Source organism: Amblyraja radiata, chromosome 2 (assembly GCF_010909765.2).
Source record: "Amblyraja radiata isolate CabotCenter1 chromosome 2, sAmbRad1.1.pri, whole genome shotgun sequence".
In the NCBI taxonomy this organism is placed as follows: domain Eukaryota; kingdom Metazoa; phylum Chordata; class Chondrichthyes; order Rajiformes; family Rajidae; genus Amblyraja; species Amblyraja radiata.
Genome location: NC_045957.1, coordinates 84,545,200 through 84,567,685, shown reverse-complemented (window position 1 = coordinate 84,567,685; position 22,486 = coordinate 84,545,200). Strand labels below are relative to the sequence as shown.

The 22,486-nt window shown below is 41.2% G+C and overlaps 1 protein-coding gene across 2 annotated transcripts in view; it reads left to right on the top strand.

Annotated features, from left to right (window-relative positions):
- The window catches only part of tmem245 (transmembrane protein 245), a 102,130-nt gene that overhangs the window by 29,511 nt on the left and 50,133 nt on the right, over positions 1–22,486 (top strand). Inside the window, exons 4-8 of one of the 2 annotated variants that reach the window (XM_033049579.1) lie at positions 6,017–6,124; positions 9,540–9,749; positions 13,143–13,312; positions 16,608–16,631; positions 20,624–20,728. In XM_033049579.1, the coding sequence (XP_032905470.1) occupies positions 6,017–6,124; positions 9,540–9,749; positions 13,143–13,312; positions 16,608–16,631; positions 20,624–20,728 (617 nt within the window). The remainder of the gene's footprint in view (positions 1–6,016; positions 6,125–9,539; positions 9,750–13,142; positions 13,313–16,607; positions 16,632–20,623; positions 20,729–22,486) is intronic. The other variant, XM_033049587.1, reaches the window with a different exon arrangement.

The window sequence follows — 22,486 nt, the reverse complement described above, 5'->3', positions numbered from 1 at the left end:
TACACCAGTGGCAAAGGAAATTAGGTAAATATTACAGGATACTTTTGCTTGATTGCCATGTGCTTAGGTAGCATCAGCTGGTCATAGCATAAGCCTGTTAACAATGACCTACATGTCATTTGAGAGGTTGCTACTTTGCACTATGTCAGTTCCCTGACTTGCACAGCTGAATCACAGCTACTATATTGCCAATTACTCTTGATGAATAGAATTCAGCTTTATAACAGGTTTCTATTAACTCCAATCTCGTGCCACAAGGCGGAGTCATAAGCTAATTAATAGTTAAAGGTAAATCCCAATGATCAACAAGTCTATTTGGTAACAACTTAAAATTAACTGGATGGATGAACCCAATTTCTCAAATATAATTTGAGACTGAAACAGGTGATTTTTAACAGAATACAGCGTTAGAATATCCAGACAAGACATAACAAGTGTTTTCGAACTCTGAGTCCAAACACCGATTTTATTAATTAGTTAAATAACCTGGGGAAATAGTTTATCCCATTTTGCAATGTTTTACTGTTATTAGTACAATTATCATTGCCTTTTGATAATGTCCAGTGCCTCCGATGATCTCTGTAATGGGAACTGCATAGAATGGATCTTTGAGACCCTTATGAATCCGTTGTAGTCAGTAAAGAAGTTTCCTATTCGAAAGTTCATATGCGAGTTAAACGACATTCTCCATTTTTCATAATAAACAGGCCACTCCTGCCATCATTCCATGGGTGCTTCGCACGATAACTCTGGCCCGATTTCCGAGCCTGTCTTGAAAACGACAATACTGGCCCTAATTCCAAACTTGCTTGGAATGCTAGTATTGCAGTTTTACATGGCTAATGCCTCTAAGCAGATGACAATGCCTTTATCCTTTGTGTGCTGTACAAACAAGTGTAAATATTACCAACGTGAGTGGTCCACTTACCTATGTTTCGGAAGTGCCAGACCCACCTTGTTGAGTAGGACTGGTAGGGTGTGTGGAACCTGTGCCCAGCTGTCATGCTGTCACCAGCTTCAGTGAACCGCTTACCGCCGATGAAGGCATGGGGTGCGTTGTCGCTGAAACGGTGAAGCTTTGCCCGCCGTTGGCCTTGATTGGTCCAACAGCTTTTGCTTCGTCCGCCAGGTTTTTCCTGTTGAATAGGCCTTACCTGAACAGATGATTCGGCGGCTGGCTCTCATATCCCCCTGATAGCGCTGTTCACTGCCGGCATGCATGTGCTCCAGTATGTTCCACCGACATCTTTAGAATCTGGAGTCAGTTACATCTGACCTTTCGCACTCCCCTCTTCAGAGAGGGCAATTCGTCGGCAGCCCTAAAACAGGTGCTGCCGCAGGCCCCTGAGGATGACTGCGCTGATATGGCCCTTCCAATGGACCTATACCAGGATGGAACATTCTGTTGGGATGGCAAACTTTGTTGTCAGGAAATGGTACCTCTGACACGTGCCCTTCATCCCTCGACGTATGCTCCACGGCTATACCCTCAGACTCGGCGTCAGAATTACACTGAACCGGCATGCTCTCCTCCTCCAAGAGGGAGACATGAAGCAGCCCTGTCCCAGGCGCTGCTGCACGGCCTCTCCTACAGGCCCGCGCTGTCACACATTAAGCAGCCCTGTCCCAGGCGCTGCTGGCGCGGGCTCTCCTGTAGGCCGGCGCTGTGATAAATTCGGCGTCAGCAGTACACTGACCCGTGATGGTCTCCCCCTCCAACAGGGAGACATTAAGCAGCCCTGTCCCAGGCGCTGCTGGCACGGCCTCTCCTACAGGCCCGCGCTGTCACACATTAAGCAGCCCTGTCCTAGGCGCTGCTGGCGCAGGCTCTCCCGTAGGCCAGCGCTGTGACAGATTTGGCATCAGCAGTATACTGACCCGTGATGGTCTCCCCTCCAACAGGGAGACATTAAGCAGCCCTGACCCAGGCCCGCGCTATTACAGATCCGGTGTTTGAGGTGACCTAACCCGGCATGGTGTCCTCAGCTCGGGGAATGCATGTCCAAATTCAATTTTGTGGTGTGGAGCTTCACCTGTGAAGGGTTAAAATGACAACAGAATCCCTCCAAATACATTTTTATTACTGGAGGGGGATCCTTGCAGCCCGACTTGTCCGAGTTCAATAGGGCTGATCGATATATCAGTGATTCCACCCCATGCCTGGGACCACTGCGACCGACGATATGTCTGTGAGCCGCTGACTGCACTGTCAGCGACTCTGGCGGTGATACCTCCTTCCTGCTTGATTTGTCCGTCCCCGGGAACCACAGCAGGCTGGAAACCACTGACCGCTTTGTCAGTGGCTGGTACCGCAAACCCGACATCAGCTGACTATCCGCTTCCGCGGTCGGAACCGGGGTCTACCCACAGCCCATAGCCGGTTCACTCGCCAGACTTCGCCACAAATCTAGCAGGATACCTCTGTGAAGAGAGGTTCCTGCACGAAAATCAAACCTGGTAAGTAATAAAAACTTACCTGTAGGTTTTAAACTTACCGCCGGCAGGAGCGATGCCCTGCCAGTCCGGTGCTTCGCCATGCGAACGACGATATGACGCGCATGCGAACTGGCGGGGCTTCTTCACGGAATCACTCACGTGACTCCGAAATAAAATGGAACTTGGGTCTCTGGCGCTGGATGGTAGCAGCTCAACCAGATGCGTCACTGTGCCGCCTTTTTGTTTTGTGTATTAATATAATTGTATGTTCCATAGCTTTGCTGGTGATGGATCAAAGGATGTACTGTTCTTTATTTGGAATGGTAGTTTTGCTCATGATGAACAAAATATCTGGATGATTGATTTTCCATAAATGAATAAGTTAAATTGCATTTTTATTTGTGAAGTTCTCTATTATGTATTGAATAAGTATCAAGAGTTGTCATCAAATAAAAATGCAATTTAGTAAATCTGTGACCCAGATGTTTTAAAAACACAATTCTTTCCCTCTGTAACTCCCTAGTCAATTCGTCCCTTCCCACCCATACCGCCCCCTCTTCTGGCACTTTCCCTTGCAACCGCAGAAAATGCTACACTTCTCGATTTACCTCCCCCCTTGACTCCATTCAAAAAGCCAAACTGTCTTTCCAGGTGTGGCAGAGGTTCACCTGTACCTCCTCCAACCTGATCTATTGCATCCGCTGCTCTAGCTGTCAGCTGCTCTACATCGGTGAGACCAGGCGTAGGCTTGGCGATCGCTTCGCCCAACACCTCCGCTCAGTTCGCATTAACCTACCTGATTTCCCGGTGGCTCAGCACTTCAACTCCCCCTCCCATTCCGAATCCGACCTTTTTGTCCTGGGCCTCCTCCATGGCCAGAGAGAGGACCACCGTAAATGGAGGAGCAGCACCTCATATTTCGCTTGGGCAGTTTACACCCCAGCGGTATGACCATTGACTTCTCTAATTGGGATTAGTGGATAGGTTCTTTGTGGGAAGAAGTGTAGTCGAAATAGTTGTGGGAGTTTATGGGTTTGTAATAGACGTCAGTCGATAGTCTATTTCCTGTGATGGAGACTGTGATATCAAGAAAGAGGAGGGAGGTGGATGGGCCAAGTAAATTTGAGTGCAGGATGGAAATTTGTGGTGAAGTTGATGAAGTCCATGAGTTCTGCATGGGTGCAGGAGGTAGCACCGATGCAGTTGTCAATGTAATAGAGATAGAGTTTGTGGATGGGGCCAGTGTATGCCTGGAACAGGGATTGTTCAAGGTACCCTAAAAAGAGGCAGCCATAGCTGGGACCCATGAGGGTGCCCATAGCTACGCCTTGGACTTGGAGGAAGTGGGTGGAGTCGATATAAGGAGTCGTTAAGTGTGAGGACTTGCTCCGGGAAATTGGATGATTCAGTGGCCGAGGAAGAAATGTCGACCTCTAATCTTTATCTCTCTACATCATCTTCCATATCACGTGTTCAAGAAGGAACTGCAGATGCTGGAAGATCGAAGGTACACAAAAATGCTGGAGAAACTCAGCGGGTGCAGCAGCATCTATGGAGCGAAGGAAATAGGTGACGTTTCGGGCCGAAACCCTTCGTCAGACTGATGGGGGGTGGGGGGAAGAAGGAAGGAAAAAGGGAGGAGGAGGAGCCCGAGGGCGGGGGGATGGGAGGAGACAGCTCGAAGGTTAAGGAAGGGGAGGAGACAGCAAGTGCTAGCAAAATTGGGAGAATTCAATGTTCATGCCATCCGGACGCAAGCAACCCAGGCGGAATATGAGGTGCTGTTCCTCCAATTTCCGGTGTTGCTCACTCTGGCAATGGAGGAGACCCAGGACAGAGAGGTCGGATTGGGAATGGAAGGGGGAGTTGAAGTGCTGAGCCACCGGGAGTTCAGGTAGGTTATTGCGGACTGAGCGGAGGTGTTCGGCGAAATGATCGCCCAACCTCCGCTTAGTCTCACCGATGTAATGATTTACATCGGTGAGACTAAGCGGAGGTTGGGCGATCGTTTCGCCGAACACCTCCGCTCAGTCCGCAATAACATCGGTGAGACTAAGCGGAGGTTGGGCGATCGTTTCGCCGAACACCTCCGCTCAGTCCGCAATAACCTACCTGAACCTACCTGAGGTGGCTCAGCACTTCAACTTCCCCTCCCATTCCCAATCCGACCTCTCTGTCCTGGGTCTCCTCCATAGCCAGAGTGAGCAACACCGGAAATTGGAGGAACAGCACCTCATATTCCGCCTGGGTTGCTTGCGTCCGGATGGCATGAATATTGAATTCTCCCAATTTTGCTAGCCCTTGCTGTCTCCTCCCCTTCCTTAACCCTCGAGCTGTCTCCTCCCATCCCCCCGCCCTCGGGCTCCTCCTCCTCCCTTTTTCCTTCCTTCTCCCCCCCACCCCCCATCAGTCTGAAGAAGGGTTTCGGCCCGAAACGTCACCTATTTCCTTTGCTCCATAGATGCTGCTGCACCCGCTGATCTTCCATATCACTCCTTTCCCGTGACTTCATTCTGAAGAAGGGTCTCAACCCAAAACGTAATCCAATCCTTCTCTCCAGCGATGCTGCCTATCCCGCTGAGTTACTCCAGCTTTTTCTTTTCTTGGGTATTAAAGAGCAAAACAAAAAGATGCTGGATATCTGACATATAAGAAACCCCAGAAATTCTGTTTGTATTCAGCAGATCAGGTAGCATCTGTGGAGAGAGAAACGAGTAAATATTTTTGGCTGCTAATCTTTAATCAGAATATTCTAAAGAGGGATGAGTGACGTGAAAGGTTTACTCTTTTCACAAATGTTTCCAACCCTGTCAATTGTATCCAGCAATTGCTTTTATTCTATTCTTCATATGGTCTTATTTTAACTAACTCATGTGACTTAACATTTTCATACGTTTTTAATGGATGTTGTTCAGGTTTGTGAAGATAGAATGACTGGGGTGTGAGCGTTCGTTGATTACGTTGGATGCTTTCTCAAGGCAGCATGGTGTAAATGTAGTTGATGGGGGGGGGGGGGGGGGGGGATTTGATTTGCTTGTGTTCACAGCTTTCTGCAATTTCTTGCGGTCTTGGGCAGAACAGTTGCCATACCAGGCTGTGACGCATCAAGTGGAATTTCATGGTTAATTCCACACTGCTACCTCTATTCCTCGTGTATTGGTGGAGAACCAGCTGCTACACAGGACTCCTAGTTGATGACAGGACCATCCAACCTATAAACTGGCTTTCTAGATTCAGCTGATGTAAACTCTGGGGAGTATGGAATGAGGGATGTGATTATTGATGGTGGCCCTCGTAGCAGTGACATCCAGACCATTAAGATGATCTCTGATGTTTTTAAGAATAGAATCAGAATGCGAAGATAGGGTGTAATTTTATTCTTTGTTTATTTTGAAAATCTACACACAGATAGAAAATTGCTTAGCGTCCTAAATTTTACATCAGTCTCTCTATGGCCTGTAAGTGCACAGATAGCTACAGTTGTTGATTTTCTTTCATAACTTGCAGAATGTACTCAGTCTTGTTTCCAATGATGTGTTATGTTCAGGTTGGCTTCTGATTTGTTCCTTTTGTCATGCAGGTTTTGAGCTGTTTGGTCGGATGTTTCAAATTGTTTCAAGTACCATCAATATGACAGTATCCATGACAGGATTCTCGTCTCAAGAGGACCATCCAGCAAAAGTATCAGGTGATTAACTATACTCGGCATGTTTGAAATGTAGAAAGAAAATGCGACAAGTTGCAGCATAATTTCTTCCCCATCCAAGTAAGTCCCGTTCTTCCTTTTGGCCCATAAGTTTCTAAACCTTTCCTATCCATGTACCTGTTCAAATATCTCTTAAAGGTAGACACAAAATGCTGAAGTAACTCAGCGAGACAGGCAGCATCTCTGGAGAGAAGGAATGGGTGACTTTTCGGGTCGAGACCCTTCTTCAGACTGATCAGACTTACATCAGTCTGAAGAAGTGTCTTGACCCAAAATGTCACCCACTCCTTCTCTCCAGAGATGCTACCAGTCCCGCTGAGTTACTCCAGCATTTTGTGTCTACCTTCGATTTAAACCACCATCTGCAGTTCTTTCCTAAATGTCTTTTAAAGGTTATTTTGACTGCCTCAACAACTTCCTCTACCGTCCTCCATATGCCCACCACCCTCTGTATGAAAAAATTGCCCCACAAACACTTTTCTCTCTCGCCTCTAACTCATTTCCTCTAGTTCTTGATTCATTTAACCTTAAAAAAAGATTATGTGCATTCACTCTATCTATTCTTGGCAATATCCTCATAAATTTTCTCTGTGCTCTTTACAGCTTAATGACAACTTTCCTATGCTTTGGTGACCTAGACTGAACACAATATTCTATATGAGTCCTCACCAACGTCTTGTACAAATATAATGTAATGTTCTAACCTCTATACTCGGTAACCTGAATGATGAAAGTTAGCCGGCCAAAAGCCACCTTCAATACCCCATCTATTTATGATGTCACTTTCAAGGAACTATGTACTTGTATTCCAAGATCCTCAATTGTATTTCAATACTCCTTAGGGGCATACCATTCATTATGAAGATCCTGTCCTGGTTTGCCTTACCAAAATTCCGCACCTCACACTTATCTGAATTATACTCCATGTGCCATTCCTCGGCTCACTTGCCCATATGATCATGATCCTGCTGTAATTCTTGATAATCATCTTCACTGTCAATGAAACCATCTATTTTTGTGTCACTGCAAATATGCCTTGTACATTCTCATCTGAATCATTGATAAAGATGACAAACAGCAATAGTAAGTAAGTAAGTAATTTTAATTTATATAGCACATTTAAATCAACGCGTTGAAACCAAAGTGCTGTACATAGAAGAAATTGGGTTTCCATACATCCATACAAAATAAAAAAGAAAAGACACAACATACTATAGAATTGAACATGAACGTCCCCCCGCAGCAGAATTAACATTTTCCACTGTGAGGGAAGGCAGTAAAAAGTTCAATCCTCTTCCACTATGTTCACCCGTGGTCGGGGCCTATTTGAGGCCGTCGCCGCAGTGGAGGCCCGATGTTTCAGGCCCTCTCGCCTGAATGGCAATGGGCCCAGCACCGATCCCTGAGGCAGACAACTAGTCACAATCCAAGAAACAACCTTCCATGACCACCCTCTACTTCCTACCATGAAGTCAATTCTGTATCCAGGCTGCTTGCTCTCCCTAGATCCCAGGCGATCTAATATTCCAGACTAGCCTACCATGCGGAACATTATCAAAGGTTTTGCTAAAGTCCATATAGACTACATCTGCGGCCTTCCCCTATCAACCTTCTTGGTTCTTCAAAAAACTGAATTGAATTTGTGAGACACCATCTCCCACACACAAAACCATGCTGACTTTCCCAAATCAACCCCTTATCTTTACATTTGTATGTATATCTTATTCTTCAGAATCCTCTTCAGTAACTTTCCTACCAGATATGTAAGTCTTACTGGTCTGTATTTCCCAGGTTTATTTTTTTGCCGCCTATCTTAAATACTGACATAAAATTAGCCACTCTCTGGTCTTTTAGCACATCACCATGACTAACAATGATTCGTCTATCTCAGCCAAGACTTCTGTAATATCTTTAGCTTCCTACAGTGCCCTTGCATCTGATCAGAACGAGCAGGTTTATCTACCTTCATATGCCTTAGGGTGTCTAACAACCCCTCGACTGTAATACAAATTGTCCTCAAATTAATCTCCATTAATTTTCCCTTGTTTCCTAATCTTCATTGGTAAAAAAAGAGAGATATTCATTGAGGACCTTGTCCATCTTCTGCAGCTCCACACAGAGATGACCACCATGGTTTCTGCGGGTTTGTTTTCTCTCTCAATTTACCTTATTATTCTTAATATACTTAGAAAATCTCTTTGGATTCTCCTTAATCCTATTTGCCAAAGCTGTCTCATTCCCTATTTTTGCACTTCTGATTTCCTTTTTAAGTATGCCCCTCCATCACCAATAATCCTTCAACAATACCCTTGATCCCAGCGGCCCATAGCTGATCCAGACCTCCTTTTTCCTAACTTGAGCCACAATTTCTCTCCTCATCCTGTGTTCTTGCCTTGTATTTCACTCAAACAAGAACATGCATACCTTGAAAAAGCATCCCACTTTCTGGACATCCATGTGACTGCAAGCCACCTGGTCCAAACAACTTTTGTACGTTCCTGTCTAATACCATTAAAGTTGGCTTTGCAACAATTTAGCGCTTTAACTTGTAATAACTATTGTTTAATGACATTCATTAGAGCAGGTAGTTTTTTTTGTCACTTTCAATGGTTAGCATATCTCTCAATATTTGTATGTTTGGATAAGATGAACGTTTGTGGGGATGCATCAATTGATCCAAGGAACTGCAGTAAAAAACTTCTCTCTCCTGGGAATGTATTTAGTATTTAACTTAACTGTCGTCCACTTAAAGGCCTAGCATTACTCATTTACTTTTATTCCAATTTGCCTGGCCCAACTGCCAAAAATTAGTGTTCATCACATTGTGTTCAAATTTGTTTTGCTGTGTCTTTTTATAAGCTTCTATAAACTAGTCGTATTCGGTTCCCCAAATGTTTTCCAATTCGGTTCCCCAAATGTTTTCACCCTTCAGACTGATTCTGATGAGTTGGGTGGGGCAGAAAGCTGGAAGAGAGCAGAGGCAGGACAAAGACTGTTGAGTGATACAGGTGAGGTGGTTTTTGATAGGCAGATGATTGAACAAAGGCCAGAGATGAAAAGACAAAAGGTGTGAAATAAGTATAGAAGAAGTGAGAAACTAGAGGAAAGAATATAGGTGGAAGGGGGAGAGGAGAAATTATGTGTGAATGAGAAATGAGGTGCAGGGAAGGGAGGTTGGGGATTGAGGAGTGTGGGGGTGGGGGGGGGGCATCTGACATCTGGCAATTTCATCTATTCACGGCAAAATGTTCTTCACACATTTGGAAATTGCAAATTTGACAAACGTTTTTCTTGATTTAGTTATTTTCATGCTATGCTTCAGTAGTTATATTTTAGGCATTTTTGGTATTCCGATTGCCAATTCAATCAAGCAATAATATATTTTCTTGCTCTCTAGGGTCTGTTGAATCTAGAGACTTGAGCTCTTCTTCCTCCACATCTTCAACTATGTACACTCCATTAGGAATACCAAGACCTGGAACTGTGTCATTTGCAAAAAAGAAGAAAACAAGTGCCATCTATTTTGTGATGCTTGTTTGGGCAATTGGTGTTGTGCAGATCTGGCTGAATCTTTGGATATTGGAGCTGCTCCCGGTACCGGTGGCTGGTAATATATTTCACATGATGTCTCCGTTATTTTTTCTAATTTGACTTTCTGAACACCTTTTCTTCACTCTACCATCGGTAATGTACTTTGTTCTCCAGGCTCCTGCATCATAGAATCCCCTTTTCTCGAGACAGTGACAATTCAACATGAAATGTTGTTGGAATTTTAAGTTGTTCTTGAAATTAAATTAGGTGTGCTCCCAGGTAACTGGTTGATGTTAGATTGTTAGCTAGAGCACCTGAATGGTATTGTGGAAACTCTCTGTAATGCTATTACGTGTTAAGAAGATTACTTTCACTGATAGAAACATAGAAAATAGGTGCAGGAGGAGGCCATTCGACCCTTCAAGCCAGCACCGCCATTTATTGTGATCATGGCTGATCGTCCCCAATCAATAACCCGTGCCTGCCTTCTCCCCATATCCCTTGATTCCACTAGCCCCCTAGACCTCTATCTAACTCTCTCTTAAATCCATCCAGTAATTTTTGCCTCCACTGCCCTCTGCGGCTGGGAATTCCACAAATTCACAACTCTCTGGGTGAAAAAGTGTTTTCTCACCTGTCTTAAATGGCCTCCCCTTAATTCTAAGACTGTGGCCCCTGGTTCTGGACTTGCCCAACATTGGGAACATTTTTCCTGCATCTAGCTTGTCCAGTCCTTTTATAATTTTATATGTTTCTATAAGATCCCCTTCATCCTTCTAAACTCCAGTGAATACAAGCCTAGTCTTTTCAATCTTTCCTCATATGACAGTCCCGCCATCCCAGGGATCAATCTCGTGAACCTACGCTGCACTGCCTCAATCATAAGGATGTCTTTCCTCAAATTAGGGGACCAAAACTGTACACAATACTCCAGATGTGGTCTTACCAGAGCCCTATACAACTGCAAAAGAACCTCTAAACATGGCACATACCATTTTCTGGTTACAAGTTCCACTTGTAGTCCAATTTCCTTAGCTAAAACAGCACCCCAAACTTAAGCGAAACAAGGCCTGATTGAAGGATATTGAGACACTGTGACATATACCAGTCAGGATCCATCCCCCAATGCTTTGATAGAGAGCCTCTTGCTAATTATTTAATGCCCCCCACCCCCCCCGCCATTTGTCCATGTAAACGTTAGGCACCATCATGCAATCTGAGAACAATAAGGCTGCTGCACCAGACTTACCAGCTGGTGTACAAAATTAAAGGAAAAGAACTGGTACAGAATCTGGTATAAAGAGAAGATGCTAGTACACTCGAGAAAGGCCAACATTGTTACAGTCTTAAGTCATAGAAGCAGAATTAGGCCATCAGCCCATCAAGTTTACTCCACCATTCAATGATGGCTGAACTATCTTACCCTCTCAACCCCATTCTCTTGCCATAACATTTGACACCCTTATTAATCTAGAACTTGTCAATCTTTGCTTAAAAAATACCCCCAAAATACCCAAACCTCCACTTCCCTTGAAGGAAAAAGATGGACTATGGAAATTGTTGAGTAATTGCCTGCTTTTCTGCACCAGGAAAAAATAATAATTTGCTGTATTCCCCAAAGGATATGATTTATCCTTGCTGAGAAAATCATTCCAGATCTTCGTTGCAGATTCAGATTATCACACAGGACAAGGATGTGATCTTCATTGTCTGCAAATCCATGAAAAGTATTGGAAGATCTCGAACTGTGTGTAGTTTTTTTGGGAGATTTCTGACTCAGTTCATTTGAGCAAAGTGCTGGCCAGAATGATCATTTTACTATCACTAGTATCACTACATCATTTTATAACCTTAAAATACAGCAGATCTTGCAAATAAACAGGAAATGCTAGAGAAGAAAGTCACATAGCATCTTTGCAGAGAGGACGGTATCGATAAAGCTGTCAGTCAGTTATCTTTTTTTACATTTCTCTCATTCTCTATTTTTATCCCATTTCTGGCCTCCCTTTCCTGTTCTTGAATAAATTATCACATCCAAATCTGCCCATCTGCTCAACTATGAATCACAGCCAAAAAAAGTCATTCTTGAAGAGTTTAACTGTCACACTTTAATTCTCTCTTCTTGCAAATGTACTCTTTAATCTGACTGACTACCTTTCACTTTGTGTACCTCACGTCCAGCAAGGCATGATTTTCCTTGCTTTTTTCCAGTTTTAGCTATTTGTATCATACGATATGTTCCTTGTATTGGTCATGTACCTTTATCTCTAGAATCAATCAAGGAGGTGTATATTCATCTATCACACTTATCACACATCTATATTGTGTTTTATCAACATCATTCAAAGTCAAAGGGATGGATTATATATGAATGCTGGTGACAGTTAGCTCTACTTCAGCTTCTTGATTCTTCCATGCCGTCTTTTCAACCATCCTAGATAAGCCCCATTTTTCTCTATTTAATTAGTAAAAAGTCTATGATCATCACATCAATTTCACAGTTGTTTCAGATCCAGCTCAATTGATTGCTCTTTGCTATTAACTCAAAGATAAACTTCCATTGTTTCCTATGTAAAGACTGCCGACTGCCACCTTCGGAATACATTGGCCTTCCAATTCCTGTCATAGCCTACTATGATAACTATCCCTAATCGGCCTCTGTCTATCCAAATGCATATACATGTTATCCTTTAGAATCCCCTCCAGTAATTAACTTACTTACCACAGATGTTAGGCTCACTGGTATCTAGTTCCCAGCTTTATCCTTGTCGCCCTTCTTAAATAGAGGCATAACATTAACTACCCTCCAGTTATCCAGCACCTCACCCGTGTCTAACAATGATTGTCAGGGCTTCTGCAATTTCTGTCCGTCAGGGCTTCTGCAATTTCTTCTCTAGCTTCCAATGATGTCATTTTCTATATCTGATCAGGTCCTGAGGATTAATCTACTTTAATGCACCTTAGGATGTTCAGCCACAATACAGGCTGTCCTCAACTTATTTCTATTCTATTTCCTAGGTTCCCCAGTCTTCATGAGAAATTGAAGACATAGCTCATCTCATGTGGTTCCTCACATAATGACCTCTGGTTTCCGTGGGGTCCTAGTCTCTCTCTAGCAACCTTTCACTTAATGTACATAAAATATATTTGTATTCTCCTTAATCTTATCTGCCAGAGCTATCTCTTGCCCCCATTTGGCCTCCTAATTTCCTCCTTAAATATGCTCCATAGACCCCTAAATTCTCTAGGGATACACATGATCTTGACTGCCTATACCTGGGCCATGCTTCCACTGACCATAGCCTTAATTTTTCTCGTCATCCAGGCTTCCTTACTCCAGTTGCCCTTATAATTGCAGTTATGATTGAAATAGAAGACTATTTGTATATTTAAAAAAACTGACATTGTTGGATACTGTTTATCATGTTCATTGTAATGTTTATGGTGTTTTCTCATTTTTTAAAAATAGTTTGGGGGCTTAAGAAATTGATCCTACATTTTGGATTGATTAACTTTGCGGAGAGACACATTAATAGTTATTGGAAGATTCTGTCATCCTTTGCTAAAGACAGACAAGATGCTCTCGCTCCAGGACCTATACGAGGACTTGGAAGAATTGTTCTAAAAGCTGATAGTAAGGTACGTTTTGCACAACGTATTCTTCTAACAAGAATATTTTAGCTTGTAAACCTGTTTGCCTGGCTGACCAGAACAAGTAGGAAGTTTCTGTTACTGCTCTTGAGGAAATCACTTAAGCACAAGAACTAAATTCCTGATTGGTTTAAACCATCTAAATTAATGCCAATTCTACCTGCAAGTGATTTTAATCATGTCTAAATGGTTCAAAATCAAATTAATTTTAAAGTAAAAGATCTATATAAGGCTCTGGTGAACAATAATTAAATGGTTATATGAATTACTATAATGTGAGCATTTCAGAGTTTACTTTAGTTTGGCATATGCTTCCCAGTTTTATCTTTCTATTGTTTATTAAAGTAAGAATTGATAGCTTTAAAATAAACTTTTTATTAACATCCATAACTAATTTTGAGCTTAATTCTCCAAAATCTACCTTGTACTTTGCAAAATTAGCCTATTTTGATGAAAGCATATAGGATTGTATATCGACCATTCTGTTATCGCCAAGAATTAATGACTTCTGCTTAAATATTTGTCTCTGATTTCTCTTTCCAACATTCAAAATATCTATTGAAGGGCATTTGTTGATGAGTCAATGTAGCCGTTCGCAGGATGTTCTTGCACACGTGCGCATTCTAAGTTCAATATGTGGATGTATATTAGATCTTTATTTTCTGTGTATTATTAGCTTAAATTATGCTTTCACCTGGATTATCTCAATAATTACTGACCTTCTGTTATCCATTAACTTGAAGATCCATTCAGGTCTCTCAAAACCTCCTATACAGCCTCCATATTGTTCATAATTGAAAATCAATGAAATTAATTAACTTTGAGCTAGACTCATTTTCCTTTTTTAATGAACTTGCGCTTCCTCCCCTGGTTTCAAGTTTATGTCATGATGGCATATTTTCTAGGTTCAGTTTATTGACATCTTCCTTAAGCCTCCTTTTCTGTAAAGTGAACAAACTTTTGATTTTTAATCTGCACAGTGCTTGGATAACTTAAACCAAGTAGTTACTCAGTTGCTTAAGAAGGAACTGAGTAGACAAAGTGTTTAAGAAGGAACTGAGACCAAAAAATATTCTTTAATTATGGGTTAATAATTGGAAAGAATTTGATACTTAAATTTTGGAAAAATACAGCTATACCAACTATTAAAATGTGGATTACGAATATGACGGACATAGCACACCTTGAAGAAATGAGACTCCGCCTAATAGATAAATATGACCAATTCTTAAGGAGTTGGTCCCCTTTCATCGACTTTTTGGAATCATGTGATGCAACAGTACCGTAAAGATTACTGATTTCAGGTCAGGTCGTGGATAGATTTACATCTCCGAACAAAGATTTGAAAATTTCTTTTTTAAGGGTCTTTTTCTCCTATTTCTACTTTCTACTTTTTCTTTTCTTATATACTACACACTTCACGTTTTTCTATTTTCTACTATCTATTTTTCCTCTTTTTCTTCTTTCTATTTTTTGTTTTTTTTACTTCCTTTTCAAAAACATAAAACTAGAGGTTGTACATAGAATGTATTACGTTATGACATAGTTGGCACTAAAATTAGGTACCACTGTATTGTTTTGTACTGTATTAACTTCTAATAAAATAAACAGAAAAAAAAAGAAGGAACTGAGTAGACAAAGTGTTTAAGAAGGAACTGTCGGGAAGAAGGAACTCAGTTGCTGTTGCCCGTGCTGTTTCTAAATGTGAATATTTTTACCATAGTATGCCACCCAATATCATAAACAGAAAATGTCTAAATATGATTAAATCTGTGCCTTGTTCAGATATATACGCTAATTACTCTTTCCTGATTTTTTTTTTAAACTGTAACCCTCTCCAAGACAGACGTGAAGCTCACTGTTTGACCTGTTTTTACAAAATGTTAAATGGTCAGCTCGACATAGACTACAAGACCTACACCAAACCCAAACCAATTAGGAGCAGACGAGGGCATTCGATCCAATTTGTGAGCCCAAAGACAGATGTATACAGCAATTTGTTCTTCCCCCGCACAATTAAAGCATGGAATAATCTCCACCCAACTATAGTTACCCAACCAGATGCAACTAAATTTAAAGTAGCTCTTTCTTCCCAATAACCCTTTCTGGCTTAAGCCCTCCCTTCACCACCTCCAGTTTAAATTCCATTTGGAATATTTTGGAGGACCAAGAATTCCTGTAACCTAGTACCATTTAGATGATGCTACTACTTTTCTTCCCTTCCTTAGTTCAATTGCTGTGCATTTTTCCACATTAACTAACTTTCTCTATTCATTAGTTACTTGTCTCAACCTATGTATTTCCTCTATTTTCTTTGTGTTTGTATTTGTCACACCTCTGATTTTCAGAATCAGGTGCAATTGCAGGCACTTCAGTTTCTCTCCATGAGTATCATACCAGCAAAGGAATTTAACTAATGTAGGTTGCTGCAGTTCCGTTCATAGTGACCTATTGGTTCAGCCACATCACAAAGCTTGCCATTAATCTTCCTACATTTTTGTTTGTCAAGTTATCATGACTGTTACTACAATCTAAAATCATAACCTGACAAGTACATCTCTTTTTAACAGGTACATTTTCGTGAGTGTAGTAAATTTCTTAGACCAAAATGTTTTCCCATTAGTCCAAGGTAACATCTTTACCAAGTCAAACTAAGTGGATATAAGGCAAACATGTTTGAAATGAACAGTGGGTTTGAACCTGGGATTTACTTGCTTCTTGTCTAGGTTTGTTAGAAATTGATTGACTGGGATTATCTACAACTCTTATAACCATGTGACTACTGGGATAGTAAAAGACAAACTGCATGTTGCTATTCCTTTATTCCCACCTTTGGGAAGAAGCCATTCTTTGATTGCAAGTGTTAACTGGAAGCAAGAGTATTAGCCAGAGGTTGGACTCATGATTACTTTTTCCATTCCATTCTCTGCAGTAGCAGATATCAATAGAATTGAATGTCAAGGGATTAACCAGAAACATTTAGCAACCAAAGACGATTATCACTTCTCCCACTTTTTCCCCCCCAAGTATTATGTTTATATCATGTGAAAGAAATGGGAAAGATACAGGGCTCACCTGTCCTGATTATCTCCATACAGAATTTAGTTTGTTATATGAGCTACTTGCCTGGTCTTGGTTAATACTCCTTTCTGCAGTGATTACAAAAAATACTTTTGTGCAAGTTGAATAGGTAAGATTTTCATTGACCTAAACTGCCTTAATTGTCTTTTGTAATGTGAATTGTTTTAATCAGTAACTCTCCAATTTGTTCTTCTTCCAAAAGCTGTGGCATTGGCTTAATAAGCAGGTAACTAGTAGGCTGCTGTATCAGATTCAACGCTTGCTGCTTCAATTTGTTCGCTCATTGATTTAAGCATGGATTGTGTAATTTGAAATTTTTATTGGACTCAAGTACTTTTTCATTGTTTGCAGCAATGTTTCCAAGTACATTTCAAGAGATTGTCTTGATTTAAATCATGGGAGGTTTAATATATATATATTTCTACCAAAGAAAAATTTAGAATGTCTGAAATTAATGTCAAGAGTGTTTAATTGTCATATGTAAGAAAAATGGAACAATGAAATTCTTAGGTGCAGCAGCATAACAGGCCTGTAAATGTAATACCAATAGATAATATAATGAATTCAAATTCAATAAATTAATAACCACAATATTAGTGAAAAATATCTGAAGTCCTTAGTGCAACCATAGAAGTTCATAGTTGAGGTTAGTGTTCTATAGTATTCAAATGTCTGATGGTTGTTGGGAGAAGCTATTCTTGAACCTTGTGGTCACAGTTTACAGACTCTTATCAATCTTCTTCCTAATGAGCGCATGGTCAGAGTGAATGGGTCTTTGATGATACAGCCTTTTTAAGGTGTTTTAAGCTAGAAGTGGTTCAAGACTTTGACTGATACACCTTTGTTCATGATTTTTTCCCATCCTTGTGTTGGAACAGTTTAAAAATATTCTCATTGTTCTTCTATCAAGTCATAAGTATTTCCTGTTAGATTTTTGGGCAAATGTTTAAGATCAGATGCATCCAGCAGCACTTCCAGAAAATTGTTACTTGCTATTAAAGGGCTAGTTGCCTACAAGAAGGGCAAATATTAACATACTAACATTTATCTCTAACTGTTAAATGCTTATCTAATGTAACTTCAGCAAATTTTGCTGGGATGTAATGTATTCTATTTTATCAGTTGAGTACACATTTGAACTGTACTGAGTCAGTGATTTATTTCAAATAAATAACAGTTGCCATGCTAGGGAAATAGATTTGACTATTTTCATGTACTTTAGATTTTAAATTTTTACTTTCTGCTTGCATTGCTGATGTGCATGAATGTTCTACTTCCTTTAACTGTTAATTGTTGACATTTGTCCCTTACATTCTAGCAGCCTTAAATAGTGATAGTTTGTTTTATTTATGATACTGACTGATTCAACACGACGAAACCTGTGCTATTTGAAAAGCAAGTGAAACTGTCGATTATGGTGTTTTATGAAAAATATATCTCAAATTAGTTTATGCCTCAGAATCATTTACATATAGGAGATACATAGTTGTACAATCCTAGAATACATTAAGGCAAATATATCCACTCATTTGGTTAATATACTTGATATGTATGTCGGATGGAAGAGCACTTGTTAAAAGTAACACCTCCTCTAACCTCAGCTACTATATCCGGGATTCTCAATTTGGCATCGGCGAGACCAAGCGTAAACTCGGTGACCATCTCACCAAACACGCACTCAGTCCACCAAGGCTTATTGGATCTCCCAGTTGCTAAGCATTTGAACTCCCCTTTGCATTCCCGGCCTAAATTATCTTTTTGTCTTGCCCGAGTGAGGCCACACACAAACTGAAGGAGCCGCACCTCATATTCCGCTTGCGTAGCTTACAACCCAACAGTATGAATACGATACGATACAACTTTATTTATCCCAGGAGGGAAATTGGTCTTACAACAGTCATAAAAACACAACAAGACACATGAAACATGAAATTAAAGTGACGAGGATTGGGGATGTGCAAAGATAGGAGGGTGAGGGGGGTGGGGGAAGAGTGTCAGTCTACACCATGACAGAAGGGGGAGTTGTATAGTTTGATAGCCACAGGGAAAAGGGATCTCCTGTGGCATTCGGTGCTGCATCTTGGTGGAACCAGTCTTTTGTTGAAGGTGCTCGTCAGGTTTCCCAGTGTGTCATGGAGGGGGTGAGCTGTATTGTCCAAGATGCTCCGCAGTTTGATAAGCATCCTCCCCTCCAAGACCATCTCCAATGAATCCAACTCCACCCCCAGGACGGAGCCAGCCTTCCTGATGAGCTTCTTAATTCTGTTGGCGTTCGTGGCCTTCACCTTGCTACCCCAGCACACGACAGCGAAGAAGATTCCTGGGATGTCAGGACTTTCATATGAAGAAAGACTGGATAGACTCGGTTTGTACTCGCTAGAATTTAGAAGATTGAGGGGGGATCTTATAGAAACGTACAAAATTCTTAAGGGGTTGGACAGGCTAGATGCAGGAAGATTGTTCCCGATGTTGGGGAAGTCCAGAACAAGGGGTCACAGTTTAAGGATAAAGGGGAAATCTTTTAGGACCGAGATGAGGAAAACTTTTTTCACACAGAGAGTGGTGAATCTGTGGAATTCTCTCCCGCAGAAGGTAGTTGAGGCCAGTTCATTGGCTATATTTAAGAGGGAGTTAGATGTGGCCCTTGTGGCTAAAGGGATCAGGGGGTATGGAGAGAAGGCAGGTACAGGATACTGAGTTGGATGATCAGCCATGATCATATTGAATGGCGGTGCAGGATCGAAGGGCCGAATGGCCTACTCCTGCACCTATTTTCTATGTTTCTATGTTTCTAAGATGGCACTGGCCACCACCAATTGATAGAACATCTGCAGCATCTTACGGCAGATGTTGAAAGAGTGGAGCCTCCTCAGAAAGTGCAGACTGCTCTGTCCCTTCTTATACAGTGCCTCAGTGTTCCTGGACCAGTCCAGTTTACTGTCCAGGTAAACTCCAAGGTACTTGTACTCCTTGGTAAACTGCACATCCACACCCTTGATGGAGACAGGGGACAGGGGTCCCCTCACTGATGCAGCCCACAATTGCAGAGTCATCCAAAAATTTCTGGGGTGGCAGGAGACCGAGTTGTATCTGAAGTCCAAGGTGTAGATGGTGAACAGGAAGGGAGAGAGGACCGTTCCCTATGGGGCCCCTGTGTTGTTCACTACCATGTGCGAGACACAGTTCTGTAGCCTGACATACTGTGGTCGTCCAGTCAGTGATATTGAATTAACCAATTTTAGGTAATTAACAAAATCCCTCCCTTCTCCTCTCCCCTTCCAAAGACATTCCTTCCGCTGGCTTCACAATTTGCAACACTTCAATCTTTATCTTACATATTTCGCCTTTTAATCTCTGGCCTTTGTCCAACCATCTGCCAATCAAGAAAACTCCCTTAACCTGTATCCACCTATTTCTTGCTAGGCTAGTGCCCCTCCTCTCTTCCAGCTTTCTTCACTCCCCACCTCAATCAGTCAGAAGATAGGTCCCGGCTCAAAACATCACCAATCCATGTTCTCCACAAATGCTGCCTTACCTGCCGAGTTATTATTGGTTACTCCAGCACTGTCTTTTTTTCCTTTTATGGAGGACAGATTTTGTGTATAATATGTAGCTTGTGTGTGATTTTGTTTTCATCAGCCTGGTTTCCCCAAGATCACTATCAAAGGTCATTGCTTTGTTAGTCATTTAGTTTAGCTTAGAAATACAGCATGGAAAAAGGCACTTCGGCCCACCAAGTGCATGCTGACCATTGATCTCTCATTCACACTTGTTCTATGTCACCTCATTTTCTCATCCACTGTCTACACACTGGGGGCAATTTTTAGAGAGGCTAATTAATTTACAAACCTGCATGTCTTTGGGTTGTGAGAGAAAATCGACGAACCTGGAGGAAACTCACACAATCACAGGGAACATGCAAACTCGACACAAACAGCACCCGAAGTCAGGATTGAATCCGGGTCTCTGGCACTCTATCAGCTGTGTCACTGCCGCCCGACATTTGTTAAAGTTATCATCAAATTTTATCCAAAATTGGCTCTTTCCCTGATCATTATCTATTTCCGAGAGGAATAGTGAGTTTAGGCTGTACAATTCATTACATGATCTACAAACATAAATTGCATAGTTATAGCACAAGTTTCTGCATGTTTTAAAAACAGTATTTAAATTGTTTCTCAATAGTCACCGATCATATTACTTTGTCTTTTCTTTCAGATTCTTTTTTGCCTCGAGAAATCATTGGATAAACTGATCAGCATTTTTATCATCTTTTTACTGGTTATGGGAACATTACTCTTGGCTCTACTCTTAACTGCAAAGGTAAAGATACATGCACTTTGTCAAAAATACTTGGGAAACATTGTATTCTTCAAATCTCAGATTTCTAAACTGTGGCACATGTATCTTGAGGGCGTGCAAGATAAATCTTGTAGTTATGCAAAATAAATTGCGCAATCGGAATTTATTAGCCGTGTTTACTTGTGAAGAAGAGAGGCTGCTGGGACCGGGAAAGGACATAAGATTGCAGGGCAAGGGTGGTTGGACGGTTGATCATGTGATTGATTAAACCAATGATCGGAATAAAGTGTAAACAGATGATAATTGCCATTTAAGGGATTACAATGTAAACCAAATTGCCAAGTGGGTGGGGGCATTTGGTAAATCCAGAAGGGGATGTGCAATAAAGACAAGTTTGGTCATCTATTCCTTATTTATATAGCATTCTGAATATACATTCTACCTTTTTGTACTAAAGTATATAAACTCTTCCTCTAATATTGTTTCTTTCTTTATCCACAGTAGTGGTAGAAATCCTGGATCTTAATGTATGTCTCAATATTTAAAAGATCAACTTCCAAAATCTCCAGCCTGGATAAGTAATTCACAGGAAGTGACCAAGGCAAGCTCTCTTATGATTGGTTTACCAGTTATTTTTCCACATTTTGCCTATCATAATCAAATTAGTAAACCAATCATAAGATTGACCAATAACTTACCTTAGTCATTTGCTGATGAAACCCTGATCTATGATTCTGTTACCTGCTGACTCAACTATTCCAATACTGTCTTAAACCTATATTCATCCTTCAACAACAGCGCTCCCAAAACTATCCAATCCCTCATCATCTTGATCCACCAGCCTTTATCCCTCTGATCTCGATTATCAGGCTATCAACCAATCTATCTTAAAATGTTCAACCTTTTGTCTAAATCCCTTCAGGCTTTGGCTAAACCTTGCTTTGCAATCCACTATAATTCTTGAAAACGTAAGAAATAGTAGAAGTAGGCCATTTGGCCAGTTGAATTTATTCTGCATCTTTGTTAAATTCACAAAAATTAATTAGATTGAAGATGATGTGTTTTGAATGTGGTCTCCCATTTGAATTCTTCCATCCCTTAATTCTCTTAGCCAATAATTCTATTGACCCCACTTTGAATGTACTCAATAACTGAGCATTCAGGCTGTCAATCTGAAATGTTCCCAATGGCACATGATGTCAGATGTTGTCTTGTCCCTAAGCAGTGCTTTTAATATTTTATCACATCAAATGTTCATTTTATTTCATCTGCAAAGAACAGCTTATGATAATAATGTGAGTTTATTTGGAGAAGTATTTTAATAGTACATTCAAGGGTAACGGGCAAATTTAGTAAGATATCCAGACTTCTAATGTGCATCTCCTGTTAACAACCAAGGGATCATTTGTGAATGCTTCTAGTATCAAAGGTTATCTGCTTGAAACTGTGTTTGTGAGACATCTCTCCTTGGAAAGTTGATGGGGGGGAAAAGGTATAAATTTAAGTGTTGCATCTTCCACAGTCGTATGGCAAAGTCATATGAAAATGGATGTGTTAATGAAGACTGGATCAGGGAGTCAAACAGGGAACAGTTCATTGTTTTGCAAATCACCTTCATGACTCTTCCAATACTTTTCCCCAACCTTCCATCTCCATCCATGGTATTGTGGCCCTGGTTCTATCTATACACCCGAAGGAGTAGAATATCCCTCACAGTATTCAAAGCAGAATTCCAGTTAGAAATACAGAACTCCTGTATTACTTCATCTACATCAACTA